This window comes from Erithacus rubecula (assembly GCF_903797595.1).
Source record: "Erithacus rubecula genome assembly, chromosome: 8".
NCBI classification, from domain to species: Eukaryota; Metazoa; Chordata; class Aves; order Passeriformes; family Muscicapidae; genus Erithacus; species Erithacus rubecula.
This window is the reverse complement of record NC_136659.1, coordinates 19,530,256-19,546,229: the sequence shown is the minus strand read 5'-3', so window position 1 is coordinate 19,546,229 and position 15,974 is coordinate 19,530,256. Positions and strand designations below refer to the sequence as shown.

Here is a 15,974-nt window from a genome sequence, read left to right as displayed (position 1 = left end):
ATAATAACAAGCTCTATATTTTTATCTTAGGTATGTAGCATAACATTTTACTTGTTCATAATTTCGTTAGCGACTGGTATTCCTGAACAATTTTGTTTTACTGCAGCATATCGTAATGTAGAGTAGTTGTTAAAAATAGCATTTCCTCTTCTTTTGTAGTCAATGCCCAGAAGGATATATATGTGTGAAAGCTGGTAGAAACCCCAACTATGGCTACACAAGTTTTGATACATTCAGTTGGGCATTCTTGTCTCTGTTTCGATTGATGACTCAGGACTTTTGGGAGAATCTTTACCAGCTGGTGAGGACTTATTAAAACCATCACCAATACCATTACTACATAGTACTTGCATAGTTATTTTCATTCACTTGTCCCTAAGGTCTTTGAAACAGAAATCATCTTTAATTTCATATATGTAAACTGTTGTCTAAAGCAATAAGGCCCTTTTTAATGATTTAGGTTCCCTTATGCTTCTTAAATACATTATAAGGAATAGCTGTTATTTTGTGAAGATGGTTAAGCATTATTGTTTGTATGCCTAAATGAATAATTTAAGTTGTTAAAGTTTCTTACCCAAACATGCTGTAAATAAATGCTATGTGAAATTGATTTGCAGTCCAGTAAAAATATGTTTCATTTGAAAAGGCTACATCTTGTCCCTGAACTACACATATCCTTACCTGAAGAATTGTAATTTTCTCCACTGTAACATTTTGTGTAATGCACTATTTTTGTGGCAGTGTAGTTTGGGACTGATGAGACAGGAAGGTAAGATGCTGATCAGTGGCCCCACCTACTGTTAAATTTAAAGGCTGTAATGTAGATGTATAGATTCTTATTGGTATAAGTTCTGAACTATTCAGAATTAGATTTATCTTGATAATAGCAGACATAAAACTTTTTCATATATATTTAGGATATAAAAACTAATCTTGTACTAACATAAATCAATCTTATATTTCTAAATTTTAACACAGAGGCCAACTTATTATGCAATAGTAGTTAAAGTCTATTAAAGAAGTGTATTATCTCTTTTTCTCCAGACTCTGCGTGCTGCTGGGAAGACATACATGATCTTTTTTGTTTTGGTCATTTTCCTGGGTTCTTTCTACCTGATCAACCTGATCCTGGCTGTGGTCGCCATGGCCTATGAAGAACAGAATCAAGCAACAATGGAAGAAGCAGAGCAGAAAGAGGCAGAATTTCAGCAAATGCTGGAACAACTGAAAAAGCAACAAGAAGAAGCTCAGGTATCCCTGTAAAATAAAATTTCTTCTTCCATTCATGACTCTGAATAGATGCTTTAATCCACACATGAGAATACTTTTACTCTGCTACTCCTAACAATATATTGATATTCTCATAAATTCCTTCATATTGTAAATAATTTCTAATGTTTTCTATTGCACTGTTTTTGCTGGTTTGAGTAAACCTGTTAATTTTGTGACAAAAATAAAAACCAACAAGCTAAAGCATCTCCAATTTAAAATTGGAGATGGAAATCAGATTTTTACCAGAGACTTGAACAAGTTGCCCCGAGTGCTTGTGGAGATAATCAAAAGCTGTCTGGATATGGTGCTTGGGCAACCTGCTTTAGGTGATTCTGTCTGCTGGAGAGGTGGACACCTCCAGAGATTCCCTTCCAATCTCAACTATTTTGTGATTCTCTGAAACAGAGGTGGAGATGTGGAAAAAAAAATCTAAAAAATAATTGTGCTTATATAAGTAATAGAAGTTTTATATATATATATAAGTTATTGTAGGTGACAGTGCTTCAGCAATATTTGGCTTTTTGTACTCCCTCCCCATCTCTCACAGCAGAAAGCCATAGATTTCCAGTTTTAAAAAATATTGGGAAAAGTGGAGAAACCAAAGAAAACACTTCTGTGGTACAAATCTAATGATTACATACTGCTTTGAAATTTGTTTTCCTTTTTTAAAGGCTCTCAAATCTTTAATAGAAAAATTTGTAGTATCTGCTTGGCATGTAGCCACATAAAGCAGAAGTTGAACCATGTCTTCCTTTTTTGTTTCATTGGTCAATTGCTATCTGTTGGAGGGAAATTGTGGGAATTTTTTTGTTGTTTTTTTACCACAGATTGTAAATTGTAAATAAATGTTAATAAAATGCTCCACATGTTTTGAAAATCAAGCAGCAACAAGTATGTAATAATGTGTAGTTTAACACAAATCTCTGATTATTATTTGCAAAACTGTGATATCAACATGACACAAGATCTTTAATAGACTAGAGAGTATTCAAACTATCAAAATGGTGTAAGAAAGTGTTGCTTTCTGTTAACAGGGATTTTACAACTTGTTTGAGCTTTGATTCTTTATTTTTGCATAGTACTTCAGATGAAAAAATTATTGCAACATATTGCTTCAATCTGAAACAGATGCTTTTTTACTTGGTTTTTTGACAGCACAAATCCCTTGGGTTACTCTTGCTCCTGGTTTATGGAGCACTGGCAAATTACGGTTCACGTGGTATTTCACAAATTATACTCCTTATGATATGCTGAGTTTGGTGAATTGGAAACATTGCTTTTCTTTCAAAATAATAATTTCTTTGAGAGTGGCAATAAATTTGAAATAGTGAGTAGCGTATGTATTTGTATAAATGCTGTAAATTGCACATGTGCTTGTATGTATAGGCGGCGGCAGCAGCTGCAGCAGCTGACTCAAGAGATTATAGTGGAGTAGGTGGAATAGGTGGATTCTCCGAAAGTTCTTCTGAGGCATCAAAACTGAGCTCAAAGAGTGCTAAAGAGAGAAGAAATAGAAGAAAGAAAAAAAAGCAAAAAGAACAGTCTGAAGGCGAGGAGAAGGATGGGGAAGAATTTCACAAATCTGAATCAGAGGACAGCATCAAAAAGAAAGGTTTCCGATTTTCCATTGAGGGGAATAGACTGACATACGAAAAGAGATTCTCTTCCCCACACCAGGTACCAAAGTATTATTACCTCTTAAACACCTTTTTTGTCTACTCATCATACAAAGAAAGCTCTGTATAGTAGTTTGCTTTATTCTTGCAAAATACCACATTTTCATTAATATCCTAAATCAAAGATTAATCAAACAAAAACTTGCAGCCAAATATGAAACTGTAAGAATGTGAGAGATTTTGATTTTATTCCGAATTCATGTGTGAAAAATCAAAATTACATATATTAATTAATATGAGCTGTATTTCAAGCTTCTTAATTAAAATTGACCTATCTTCCCACCAAGTTGGATATATTCAGCATGATGAGTAGCTTCAAAACATGGTGCATACATACAAAATGTAGTGTTTCAAATGAGAAGAGTATTAAAATTTGGGGTGCAAAAAGCTCAATAGAAATTACATTAATGCTCATGTGAAATTTCAGAATTTAATTGATGTGAGACCATTAATTATGTTATCTTAAAGAAGGTGGAAATGTGTGTGACAATGTGTCTTTGCATGTATTCTCTTACATTGAAACACCAGTGACTCAGAGTACCATCTGCATCTCCCATCCAGACGTTCATTTCATTTGATAGTTTTGTAATGTTATCTCCTGCAGTTTTCAAAGCTCCTCTTCATTTGCCCACTTCTCACTCTCCTCTTAGCACTGCAAAACCAGATCTCACATACATTCTCTCCTTTTTCTGCCCCTTTTTTTGCCTCAATATGCTTCTTCCTTTTATCTCCACCTTCTCGATTTTCCCTGGTCTTTATGACTTGCTTTCTCCCTCTTTTTAGCCATTATTACTAAACTCATTCCTGCCTTTTTAATCTTCTTCTATTTCTGTCTCTGGAAAGCCTGTTTCATCCCTTAATAGATCATGAGTGCTCATACTCTCTTCATGTATTGTTTCCTCTGGCCTCCCATTCTCAAAGAAGCTCAGACCTCTTCATCCAATATTTTCTTACTAAGGACTGTCCTCCTTAGACCAGACTGTGGTGGGAATATAATGTTTCTGGCTTTCTATTTCTGCCACTCCTTCCACTCACTTCCTAATGTATTTCCTTTACCAATAGTAATGCATCCTTCCCCCCCACCCCACCTCCTTTGTCTGACACTGTTTTATGTTGTTAACTGTCTAACTAATCTCTGTGAGGCTTCATTGCTGAATTTAGTTCATGATTCATTCTGTTCCTTATACAAATTTTCACACATGTCAATTGACTTCAACTTCATGTTGAAGATCCATCTGATCCCCTAGGTGCATTTTCTTGCCTATCTCTTCATTCCAACTGCAGCCTTATTCAACTGCAGCTGAATTCATCCATCTTGTAAGCAATTAAGCATTCTTCATTCAACTTGTTCTTCTAACATTTTCATTTCCAAGTTCGTTTACAGTTGTTTGACTATGACAGTCTAGAAATCAACTCCCCTCTGGTTTTCTGACCCTAGTTCCTTTTCACTCTGGATTCTAACCACTAAACTGAAGTTCCACTCACCAGTTTTTAATATCATTTTCCTAGAGAAAACTCAGGCTTATACATAATTTTTGACTTTTTCCTTGGCATTTCTTTTTCTTTCAATGTAAATGACCATTTTATTCCTCTTGAAATCTTATTCTTCCTAACATTCATAACTTTGTATCCTCTTAATTCTCCCAGTTTAGTTGTGCTTTAGGAGATCCTTTTACCTCTCTGACAGTTTTCCAAGGTATTTCGACAAGGCCTTTTGCTAGATCCCTTTTCTCTCTCTTTTTCTTTTCTTTTTTTTTTTTTAAACGCTATTGTGGACCCACAACTGTGACTCATTTTTAACTTGGACCTCTTTACTGCTGTATTCATCAAAAATGTTGTTGCAAAGAACACTAACCTATCCCATTGCTTTTCTCTAATCTGCTAGTGAACATATTTACCTAAAGAATTTTTTTTAAATATCATAAAGCATACTGTACCTAAGTTCCTCCCAACCCACCATGTCTACTTACAGTAAACAAGTCCTGGCTTTGACTGACCCAAAGCAGCATTCATAATCTCCTATTAAATTTGCAAACTAGTTTCTTTGAGCTCTGTCTGGTATGCTGCCCTTCATGCTTGGAAGAAGCTCCCATGAGTTTTCACAGAACACTTCATTGCTTTCCTCAAATCCCTCTTTAAAACTCTCTTTTACCATGCTGCCTACAGAAAGCTTGACAGGGAAGTGACTTCAGGTGAGCTAAGATGACTGTTTTTCATACTCATCAATTTTGCCATTGTGTATTCCCTCTCTTTTTGTATCCATCTCTTGTGTTACATTTACATGATAAGTTCTTTGCAGAGTGCCTTTTTGTTCTGCATTTTGCAGTCCCTAGTACAATGGGGCTCAGGCCCACAAAGATAAATTGAAGAAGAAACAAAGATACTGCTTTGTTATCATCTCTGCTGTTCATGGAAGTCTTGGGTGAAATCAGATGCTAATACTTACCTAACAATTCAAGGCAATTACTGATATAAATTAAAATTAAAAATGTCTATAATTAATTGTAAGATTAGAGCATTATTTTGACTCTAATACTAAAGATCCTCCAACAGCAGAACATTTACTCGTATGAGTAAACTGATGAAGATTAGCAAACCTGTTCATACAAAATTACAGGCAAATTGTTGCATATTCAGGATAGCTAAGTCTTTAAAAAAGAAATAAGAAACCTATTACAGCCTACTTGAGTAATAACTGAAAAGATACATATGTTTTTAAACTAGGCAGTATTTGGGAGCTACTTTTGTGTGCAGACTGGGTAACAGAAAATTTGCCTAAAAATTTTTCTCAGCCTGTCATACTAATGCCAGCCTAGGATAAAGAGTGTCTAGATATACTTATTCAGTTTATGAACAGTTGATAGTAACATAGGCAGAATAGCAGAGGAAACAATTCTGTCAAGCAGTTTCTTTTACTCTAATAAACAAACTGATTTCATATATCCAAAGCAGTAAATTAACTAGTCTTTGTCTGTCACTTATGTGCTCTTTGTTTACTACCCAAAAGGGAGTGTGTTAGAGGGGGGACTGTACCAGTTCATTTCTTTGTAGATGACCTTACCCTTTAAGACATTGTGGATTTTTCCTCTGTATGAAAATGTTGTATTTTAAAGGATTTTCATCTGATAACAATTGTTTTTATTTACCTGCAGTCCTTGCTGAGCATTCGTGGCTCCCTGTTTTCCCCAAGGCGCAACAGCAGAACAAGCCTGTTCAGCTTCAGAGGTCGAGCAAAGGATGTGGGATCTGAAAATGACTTTGCTGATGATGAGCACAGCACTTTTGAAGACAATGAGAGCAGAAGAGATTCTCTCTTTGTTCCTCATAGACACGGTGAACGGCGCAACAGTAACATTAGCCAGGCCAGTAGGTCATCCAGGACAGTACCTGCACTTCCAGCAAATGGGAAGATGCACAGCACCGTGGATTGCAATGGAGTGGTTTCTTTAGTTGGTGGGCCTCCAGCTTTGACATCACCTACAGGACAACTTCTGCCAGAGGTGATGATTGATAAAGCAGCCACTGCTAGCAATGTAAGAAAGTCTGCAATAGCTCAGGCATGATGTTCTCTCCCTGTATGATCAGTCACTGTTTCCACAAACTGTAGTCACTTGGCAATGATGACCTTTCTGGCTAAGCTGTGAATGCTCCTTTCATGTATTCCAGCTGTAAGCTAAAGGATAAGCTGAAATTGTCCAGCTCTCGTTAATTAAATATGTGAAAATGCATCCAAATTGACTGGGAATTAACAAATAGCATAGTAAACCTTTGAATAAATTTAGTTTGTGTAGTTTTGCACCCTTTGATTCTTTATGCTTAGACTTAACTGAATGGTTCTGTACTTGTATATCAGAAAGGATATCAAAATGAAAAAAAAGAAGTTTACTTAATGGAATATATAAAGTTTCTGCTGTCCATACATGAAATGTTACCCTGGTAGTACAACTTACAAGGGTTGTGATTGTGTTTCTGCATTATAGCTAATTTTTCTATGGGTTTGTTTTTTTTAATGTCAATGTTACAAAATATTTTTTCATTTGTTTGAAAAATGTGCTAGGAAATCCATAATTTATTCTACATTAAGAGTTATCTTAAGAAAATGCACTTAGGCTTAGTTCCTTTACTGCTAGCTATGTGGGCTGTGCATTTTCATGTTTAGAAAAGGACTTTACTGCTTAAATAGAAAGATATTGCAGCAAAGCTCATTGACAAGCACTGTAGAACATTTTTTAGTCTGAAATCTCCTTTAATATCTCAGCCTGTTTCAGCAAAATACTTTAAAACATATTCTTCAGGCACAAGAGCAATGTACTGCAGTGTTTGACTATTTGCTCCATACAGAGTCAGGCATACTTTAGTCTGTTGTGAAGCCTCAATATAACAGGAGCATGGTGTGGGACAGCAGTGCTTTAAACTAATAGAGCTGTACAGTAACTTGCAGTGTTATTAAATGTACAATCAATTAGCTATTTCATCAGTGTTTTATTTTCAGGGCACTACTACAGAAACTGACTTAAGAAAGAGACATTCTAGTTCTTATCATGTGCCTATGGACTACCTAACAGACCCTAGTGCAAGGCAAAGAGCAATGAGTATAGCCAGCATGCTTACAAACACAATGGAAGGTATGTAACACAGTTTTTTTTGTATGACAATGCCTTAAAAGTGCTATTAAATGTGGCATGCATTAAGCAGTAAGATCTTTTAAGGCAACTATTTCAGCCTAGAGGGTACAGACAAGAAGAGATTCCTATATGAAGTTAGGGGTGGAACTTTTTGTGGTTTGTTTTGTTTTTAAATTTTGGGACTGATAAATTTGGGAAGAGTCAAGCTTGCAACATGCTAATGGGTTGGAGGTAGGAGTAGCAAGTTTCCAATTTAAATGCAAGCAAAACTCCATGTAGTTTTCTATTACTCCATGTAGTCTTCTCCAGTGAAGTTATGTTTTGGGGCAAACTCTTTTTAGGTTACTGTATTGGCTATGCTTGTTGAGTAGAACAGTCCCCTCCTACCAATAAAATAGACTGCTGTTTCACAAAGGAGGGATCATTTTCTTCTTTCTGTAAGGCTAAATACAATTACTTTGGATCATATAATTAAGCAACTATTTGTAAGAAAGGGTGAAACATTATGTTGAGGCTTAAATTACTATGCCCAAAATAGAAAACTGGAAGGTAATAATGAGCAGTTGTGCAAATGTGGACCGTAATGCTGTCTAAATACTTGTCTGACTTCAGGCTCTAGATATAAGCAACCTCAGATCTCTCAGCCTGTCTTCATAGGCCATGTGTTCTGGCCCCTGCATATCTTTGTGGCTTCCTCTAAATCTGCTACTGTGCTGGGAACCCTAGAGCTGAACACAGCACTCCAGCTGGAGAAGAGGAGGAGAACTCCTTCCCTCAGCCTGCTGGCCATGCTGCTTTTGATGCTGCCCAGGAGGATACTGGCTCTCTGGGCTCTGACTGACACTGTTGGCTCACACTCAATTTTTCAGCCACCAATAAGCCCAAGTCTTTGTCTGCTGGGCTGCTTTCAGTCCCCTCATCACCCAGCCTTATGACAAGTTTCTAAGAAAAATTTCTTTTTTGCATTTTATATAGCAATAGCTTGTGAATGGTTCTTTCATCTACCCAATCTTTAGTATAGTTGTTTTTGGGGTATTTTGGGGTGGGTTTTTTTTGATGTGTGGTTTGGTTTTTTTGGTTGTTTTTTCCTTTTTTTTTTTTTTTTTTTCATAGATTATTTTAAATTGTAATTTCTTTTAACTGTAAGTTGTCTTAGTTCCAAAATATCAACATAGTTTATCAGCAGTACCTTGGAAAACAGTATCTAAGCTTCAAGGAAATATCCAGGCAATTCTGGAATAGAGAAATATGTTTCAAATGTTATTTTCATTTTTCTCTCTAGAACTGGAAGAATCCAGGCAGAAATGTCCACCATGCTGGTATAAATTTGCTAACACTTGCTTGATTTGGGACTGCTGTACTCCCTGGCTGAAAGTCAAACATATTGTAAATTTGATTGTGATGGACCCGTTTGTTGATCTGGCCATTACCATCTGCATCGTCCTAAACACCCTGTTCATGGCCATGGAGCACTACCCAATGACAGAGCAGTTCAGTGGTGTGCTTTCAGTAGGAAACCTTGTAAGTCTTTCATGATGTGCCATATATGTAAAATGCATTTCTCTTCAATTCTTTTGTGACTTATGCACATTCACGTAATAGAAAAGAGGTTTGGGATTGTTGAACTTAAGTTGTTGACATTTGTAAATTTCACCACTCTTTCTTTACAAAGTAAAGATCTACTGAGTCAATATGTGTTTGGATTTTTAAAATCTTCATCTTCTGTCTTAAAGATCATTAAAGGATTTTTTTTTCTTGATGGATAGTTACAAATCAGAAGAACTTTCATTTCCATTCCCCCAGCGGTTCTGCTGCTCACTAGCAGCTCCTAAAGAGCTGGGTGTTCAAGGAATTTTGGAGGGAAAGGCCCAGTAAGCATGGATCCCTAGAAGTAACAAGGTGGTCTGAGGGCAAAGATGAGCTCTAAGGATATAAAAATGAGCATTAAAATCAGATTGCGTTCTGTGTATTGGTGTACATACATATTAGCAGGCTAGCTAAGAACTGTGTTTTCCCATTTATCTCTTTCTCTTTGGAGCCCAAACATACTGATGTATATGTAAGCTTCAAATATTAACTTTATTCCTAATCCCAGTGTATGGAAATATAAAGAAGATATTCAGATTTATCATTAATTTCTTGCTGAAGATAAATTAGTTTTGCTTTTTAAATATTTTCATCCTAAACTGGAGTAAGGAACTGTATTTCCCTTGCAGGTGTTTACTGGAATTTTCACAGCAGAAATGTTTCTCAAGATAATTGCCATGGATCCTTATTATTATTTCCAAGAGGGCTGGAATATTTTTGATGGTTTTATTGTGAGTCTTAGTTTAATGGAACTCGGCCTTGCGAATGTAGAAGGATTATCTGTCCTTCGATCGTTCCGATTGGTAAATATACTATTTAAAATATGCTTCTATATTACATTTTTGTATTTGTAAATATATATTTTGTGAATTTCTCATTTGTGAATTAAATATTTGGCTGAGACAGAAGATCTTTTCAGAACTTACAAAATGCTAAATTGTATGATCACTAGATGGCATGTATATATTATGTCAAGTTTGTTTTGTGTATTATCTTAGTAATGTCTATTTCTCCTTCAAGATATTGTCAACACCTATTCTTGCTAAAAGTATGTTTAAAGGATTAATTTTTATAATAGAAGTATTTAGTAGAGTCTTCTTCCTGAATGAGGGAATAAAAAAAAGCAAGAACCACAGGGCCCTTACTACCTGTGACTGAAGATTAGTAAATTGTTTGGTAAATAATGGCTTAATTAATAAAAGTTTGTTGACAATTTTAGCTTATATACTTCCATTACCAATTGCCTTTATTGGTTAGTTTTAAAAGAGATTAGTGTTTAGATTTTCCATTGTCCAGGGGCTTTTCATCCCTACCAGCCTTCTCCATACCATCCTGGGCAAGGGTCTGTCTGCTGTCTAACAGCTTTTCTGTTCAGAAGTCACTACAGTGTCTCTGTCTGTTATTAGATACCTCTTTTATGAACAGGAACTTGGTCTTGCTGCAGACTAGGCTGGCATGCAATTCAGTGTCCAAACCCTCTTTTGAAAAGACCTATGCAGTGAGAGACATGAAGCTAGAGCTCCTGGTCATCCAGCTCAACTCCTGCCTTAATAAAAAAGAGATATTTAACTTGAAATGAAAGTTAAATATATTCCCTTTAAAAAAAGAAGAGTTATAAATATGTGTTTTCTGGTTCTGTGCATAGCATTATATTGTACTTTGCCTAAAGTCTAGAATCTGGCTGGATTGACTTATCTCTCAGTAGTAGATTCTGGTTTTAATTTGATACTTGTTTTCTTTATAAAACATAAAATCATCACACGAAACATACTAAATATTCATTTTAGTATTCCCCTCTTTCAGGTGTCTGAAAAATTGCTGTATCTTTCCAATAATTTGATTTTTGTCTGTTTCAAGATGTACTTAATACAGTACTTCCTTTTTTTTCCCCAATGTTGTATGACAAGCTTTGTAAGACACATTACATTTATTTTAAATGGCAGACAATATACTGTTAAAGATAGTTGCAAGTCACTTGTATGTCTGTCATTAACAACTCTAGCATGTTTCTCTTTTTAGGAAAATAATTTCCTCTATCTCACTGCCTGTTAAGATGAAAAAACCTGGAAGTGACTATGCACTTATGGTCCTGTTAACTGATCACATTTCATATGTGCTCATTTATTTTTAGTAATATTATCTCAGAGTTTACAAGAGAAAGACTGTTTTGCCCAACTTCTTCAACAAGTACAACTTCTTCATAAATACTGAAAGTCACCAAAAGAGTCAAAGTCTGAATTGGAGTGATAGTTTCAATGTAACTGAAATGAGCATAGAGATATTATTTTTGATTTCTTATCACTTGAATCAGGAATTAACACTGCTGATGTGTAGTATTGTACAAAGAACTGGAAACAGAAATTTTGTAACTAAAACTTCTAAAGATTACAAGAGAAATTTTGAAGACATAGGGTAACTGAAATATGAAATGTGTAGCAGTAATTTAATTACAATTATATAACAAAGAACCATATACCATTCTTCTGTTTTGCAGCTTCGAGTTTTCAAATTGGCAAAATCTTGGCCAACCCTAAATATGCTGATTAAGATTATTGGCAACTCAGTGGGGGCTCTGGGGAACCTGACCCTGGTGCTGGCCATCATTGTGTTCATTTTTGCTGTGGTTGGGATGCAGCTATTTGGGAAAAGCTACAAGGAATGTGTCTGCAAGATCTCCAGTGACTGTGAACTTCCTCGCTGGCACATGCACGACTTTTTCCACTCTTTCCTGATTGTATTCCGAGTGCTGTGTGGAGAATGGATAGAAACAATGTGGGACTGCATGGAGGTTGCAGGCCAAACCATGTGCCTTACAGTCTTCATGATGGTCATGGTGATTGGAAACCTAGTGGTATGTAATCTGTAGGGATTTTTAAAAAATATCTCCTGTTTTTCATGATTTGGAAATTTGAAATGGAGACTAGAGAAGAACTTCAGGAAATCATGCAGTTCACTTGCCTTTTCTGTACATCAGGTTCAAATATACCTTGATTATCTGTGAAAAATGTCTACTTTTTCTTTTAAGTCTTGGTAAGTTTATAACCTCTTTAGTAATGTCAGTGCTGAATTATGCTTACAGTTAAGAGTGTTTAGAGTGTTTTTGTTTTTTTTTTTTTTAAATCTAATTTAGATCACCTTTTACAGCCAAGTAAACTAAATTGTCTCAATATTGATGGAAAACTATTGGTCTTTATGACAATGCTTATAATAATTAAAAACTTACTGTTTCCACTTTCAGTCTTTCTTTGTGAAACAAAACAAACCTAAGTCTCAATTTTTTCTCATAAATGATGATTTGTAAATGGCTTATTCCTTTTGCTACTGGCCTCTGAATTCCTCCCAGGCAACATTTTAAATAAAGACAAAAGTACTGAATAATGTGGAATAATCATACTTTCCTTTCTTACACTCAGCTTTCCTTGTAGTACATCCCCAAAAGACACAAGAAATTTCTGTGCCAGCATTGCTTTCCTGATGCAGCCTCTATGCCCCTTTTTTCAGTGCTTCCACCTTGCCAATTTTCACACCTTCTTACATATACTTTTCATTTATATTCTGAATTAGAGATACCAGAACTATGGTCTGTTGAACTGTAGAAGACAGGCATTTGCCTACATTCCCCTGGCTTATTAACACTACAGTGGATGTAGCTTGCATAAATCACTACATTAAGTTGTACTCTGCCTCGTTATGTCATTCTGCATTTTGAGGAGCAGATCTGCACTACTGCAGGTTGTGGAGGAGACAGTCAAGGAGCAGTTCAGATTTTCACCTGTATAGTGAAGTTATACCAGCTAAAAGTGCTTTTGACAAGATAATAAAGTGTCAGGGAGAGGGATTATGAACTGCAAGAATAGCAGGAAGGTGTGTAACGTGAAATAAAAATTATCTCATTGAAAACTCATAAGGATACTGCTTTCATGACTTAAAAATAAGAGTAATTTTTTCCTTATTTTCTTTTAGGTACTCAACCTATTTCTGGCCTTGCTGCTGAGCTCATTTAGTTCAGACAACCTTGCTGCTACAGATGATGATAATGAAATGAACAATCTCCAGATTGCTGTGGCAAGGATTCAGAAAGGCATAGATTATGTGAAGAGAAAAGTGCGTGAATTCATCCAAAAAGCCTTTGTTAGAAAACAGAAAGTTTTAGATGAAATCAAACCTCTTGAAGACCTAAACAATAAAAAAGACAGTTGTATTTCCAACCATACAATAGTAGACATAGGTAAAAACCTTGCTTATCTCAAAGATGGGAATGGAACTACCAGTGGCATAGGCAGCAGTGTGGAAAAATATGTTGTTGATGAAAGTGATTACATGTCATTCATAAACAACCCAAGTCTCACCGTGACAGTGCCCATTGCTGTTGGAGAATCAGATTTTGAAAATTTAAACACAGAGGAGTTCAGCAGTGAATCAGACCTGGAAGAAAGCAAAGAGGTAAGCCTATTTCTAATTTTTAAATACTCTGATGGGGTTTTTTTGCTGAGTTTACTAGTGTTGAATTAAAATAATTCTTTAATTCCTTTACAATAGCATATACAAACTCGTAATGTTATTTAAGGTAAATAGATGTAAGGTTTGATTGATGTGAGCCTTGAAAGCTGGTTATATAATATTGCATTTACAGTAATAACCAAGACCTCTAAGAAAATGTTTAGAAAATTAATGGTTTTTTCTATTTTATTTAGTTAAATTCTTAACTAGGAAAGGAACCACTGTAATAGTCCTGGATACCAGAAGTCATACAAAGTGTGTATGGCTAATGCAAATTTCTCCATGCTTATTTCATTAGAGCAGTTTATTTTTTAATCTGCTTTTTTAATAGTTCAGTCTGATGTTTTTAACCCTTTGTATACAGTGAAAATGCATCCATATACATCATAGATAGACACATTTGAATACTGGACTAGCATCACTAAACAATGTCATATAAATCCCTAATAACCCATCTGATGGTGGCAGAACCACTGAAGTGAAGTAATGGCCTTATGGTAAAAAAGTTACAAAGCTTACTATCCCAATATAAGATATTTTCATTTGACAACTCATTGTTATTTTCAAAGCTTTAAGATATTGAATCTGTTACCCACTGTGACTAAAAAAATGTACCTCTTTCTGTCACAATGTGGTGCCAAGTGGATAAATCCAAGCTAGCACTGGGAGTTATAGTGGATGCCAAAGCATTATTATTGTGTGTGTATTATTAACCCACTGCTTTGTCCTGCACAACTGAAAGTGGTGGAGGCACATCAGCTCAAGTGGAGTAAGTCTGTGCAATGCTTAGTACTGATGCTAGTTCATTCAGCATTAGCATGGTTATTTTTGAACAGTATTGCATGCTGTGGGGTAGACATAAACTAACATAAAGGCTTTCATTAGTGATTTTCTCTTACTTGAATCTGGGGGTATAAATATGGGTAAGAGTCTAGTAATTTTCCACCTGGGATCCTTTTTTTTTACCAACTGCATTACACATTTAGTCATATTTTCTTGTTTCTTATCACAAATGTCTTTATTATTATTATAAAAATATTTATCTTTTTTCAGATTGACTGTATTAATATTTATCTTACTCTTCAAAGCCAGTACTTGGGTGTAGAACAAATCAGCTGTAGTTTAACCTTAAGTTATTGTGCTCTTCACTGCATAAGAGCACTATGCCAGCAGGAGAGGTGCAGGATGAACTTTATACAAAGCTCTGTGCTGGTGGTTAGCAGAGCTGAGTATGACAATGGTGCATCTTACTTCACTGTATAACTGGATGATGTGACTCCTGACTGTTTTCATTAGCCAAATCTTTCTTTTCTTCCCATGGGTTATTCTACAAGATGACAAAAACACTGACTTGCTATAGGAAAAGTTTTAAAGTGGATTATCCCACATTTGAGACATGAACTCCAGTCATTAAGCTTCCACTATAAAATAAAGTCTTTCTACTCCACCTACCATATTTAAAAGAAAACAGTGTCTTCATTGCATTCTTGGAGGCACTTAATGCTGTTGTGCTTCAGGAACTGCAAACCAATCAGGTGATAAGACAGTGAAATGGATATTAAGTCAGGATGAGCCAGTGTCAAAAAGTTTTGACTGGCCAAGACTGAAACTCTGCTGAGCATATTTGGGGCCAAAATTTTGTACTAATGCAGATGCTGAAGGTGAAAAATTGAAGGGAATGTTTATCAGTTTCAGGGATTTTCAAGAGAAACAGCAGTAAGCAAAAATTGTGAGAATATTTCTTATCAAAGTGACTAAATTTTAGGTAGATTTGAGTCTCAGAAGCGTGACACAAAAACATTAAAATCTTACTCCTAGTTCCTACTAGGAGTAAAAAAACCACCATGGTTTTTTGAGTGTTGATTTATTAGTCAAATGATCAACACTCTTGTAATGAAAATGATCCATTTGAAAAGAAGGCATTTTTTAAATTAAAAAATTGACTACAAATTACTTTTTTACAAGGCTTCTCTTTAATTGCTGTGCCATAATGGGCCTTGCATTTCTGGCCTCTCATATTTTCTTATTTACATGGCACTGCTGTTGACAAGTTGACCTGCCAGTCACTGCATTGCTTACACCACAAATGAAAAAATCTAAGTCAGGAGCTGCTGTCAAACTCTGTGTTCAATTAGCAGATTTGCAGATGGAAGGCAGTTGAGGCATCCAGGTGCTGTGAGGACCCTGCACAAGATAGCCAGATGCAGATGAGTGTATGTCTGTGTGCTTCTGCTTGCTTCTCTGTCTACAACCAAGTACATATATTCAATGTTGTATGGGGCAATAAGCTGAATTCTAACAAAATAATTATTTA

The 15,974-nt window shown here is 35.6% G+C and overlaps 1 protein-coding gene across 2 annotated transcripts in view; it reads left to right on the top strand.

The window, feature by feature from the left end:
* Positions 1 to 15,974, top strand: part of LOC306804279 (sodium channel protein type 2 subunit alpha-like) — a 132,788-nt gene that overhangs the window by 92,906 nt on the left and 23,908 nt on the right. For both annotated transcript variants that reach the window (XM_079310643.1, XM_079310642.1), the window contains 9 exons: positions 160 to 301; positions 1,045 to 1,251; positions 2,659 to 2,949; positions 6,101 to 6,481; positions 7,441 to 7,573; positions 8,856 to 9,094; positions 9,790 to 9,963; positions 11,655 to 12,011; positions 13,124 to 13,603. In XM_079310643.1, the coding sequence (XP_079166769.1) occupies positions 160 to 301; positions 1,045 to 1,251; positions 2,659 to 2,949; positions 6,101 to 6,481; positions 7,441 to 7,573; positions 8,856 to 9,094; positions 9,790 to 9,963; positions 11,655 to 12,011; positions 13,124 to 13,603 (2,404 nt within the window). The remainder of the gene's footprint in view (positions 1 to 159; positions 302 to 1,044; positions 1,252 to 2,658; positions 2,950 to 6,100; positions 6,482 to 7,440; positions 7,574 to 8,855; positions 9,095 to 9,789; positions 9,964 to 11,654; positions 12,012 to 13,123; positions 13,604 to 15,974) is intronic.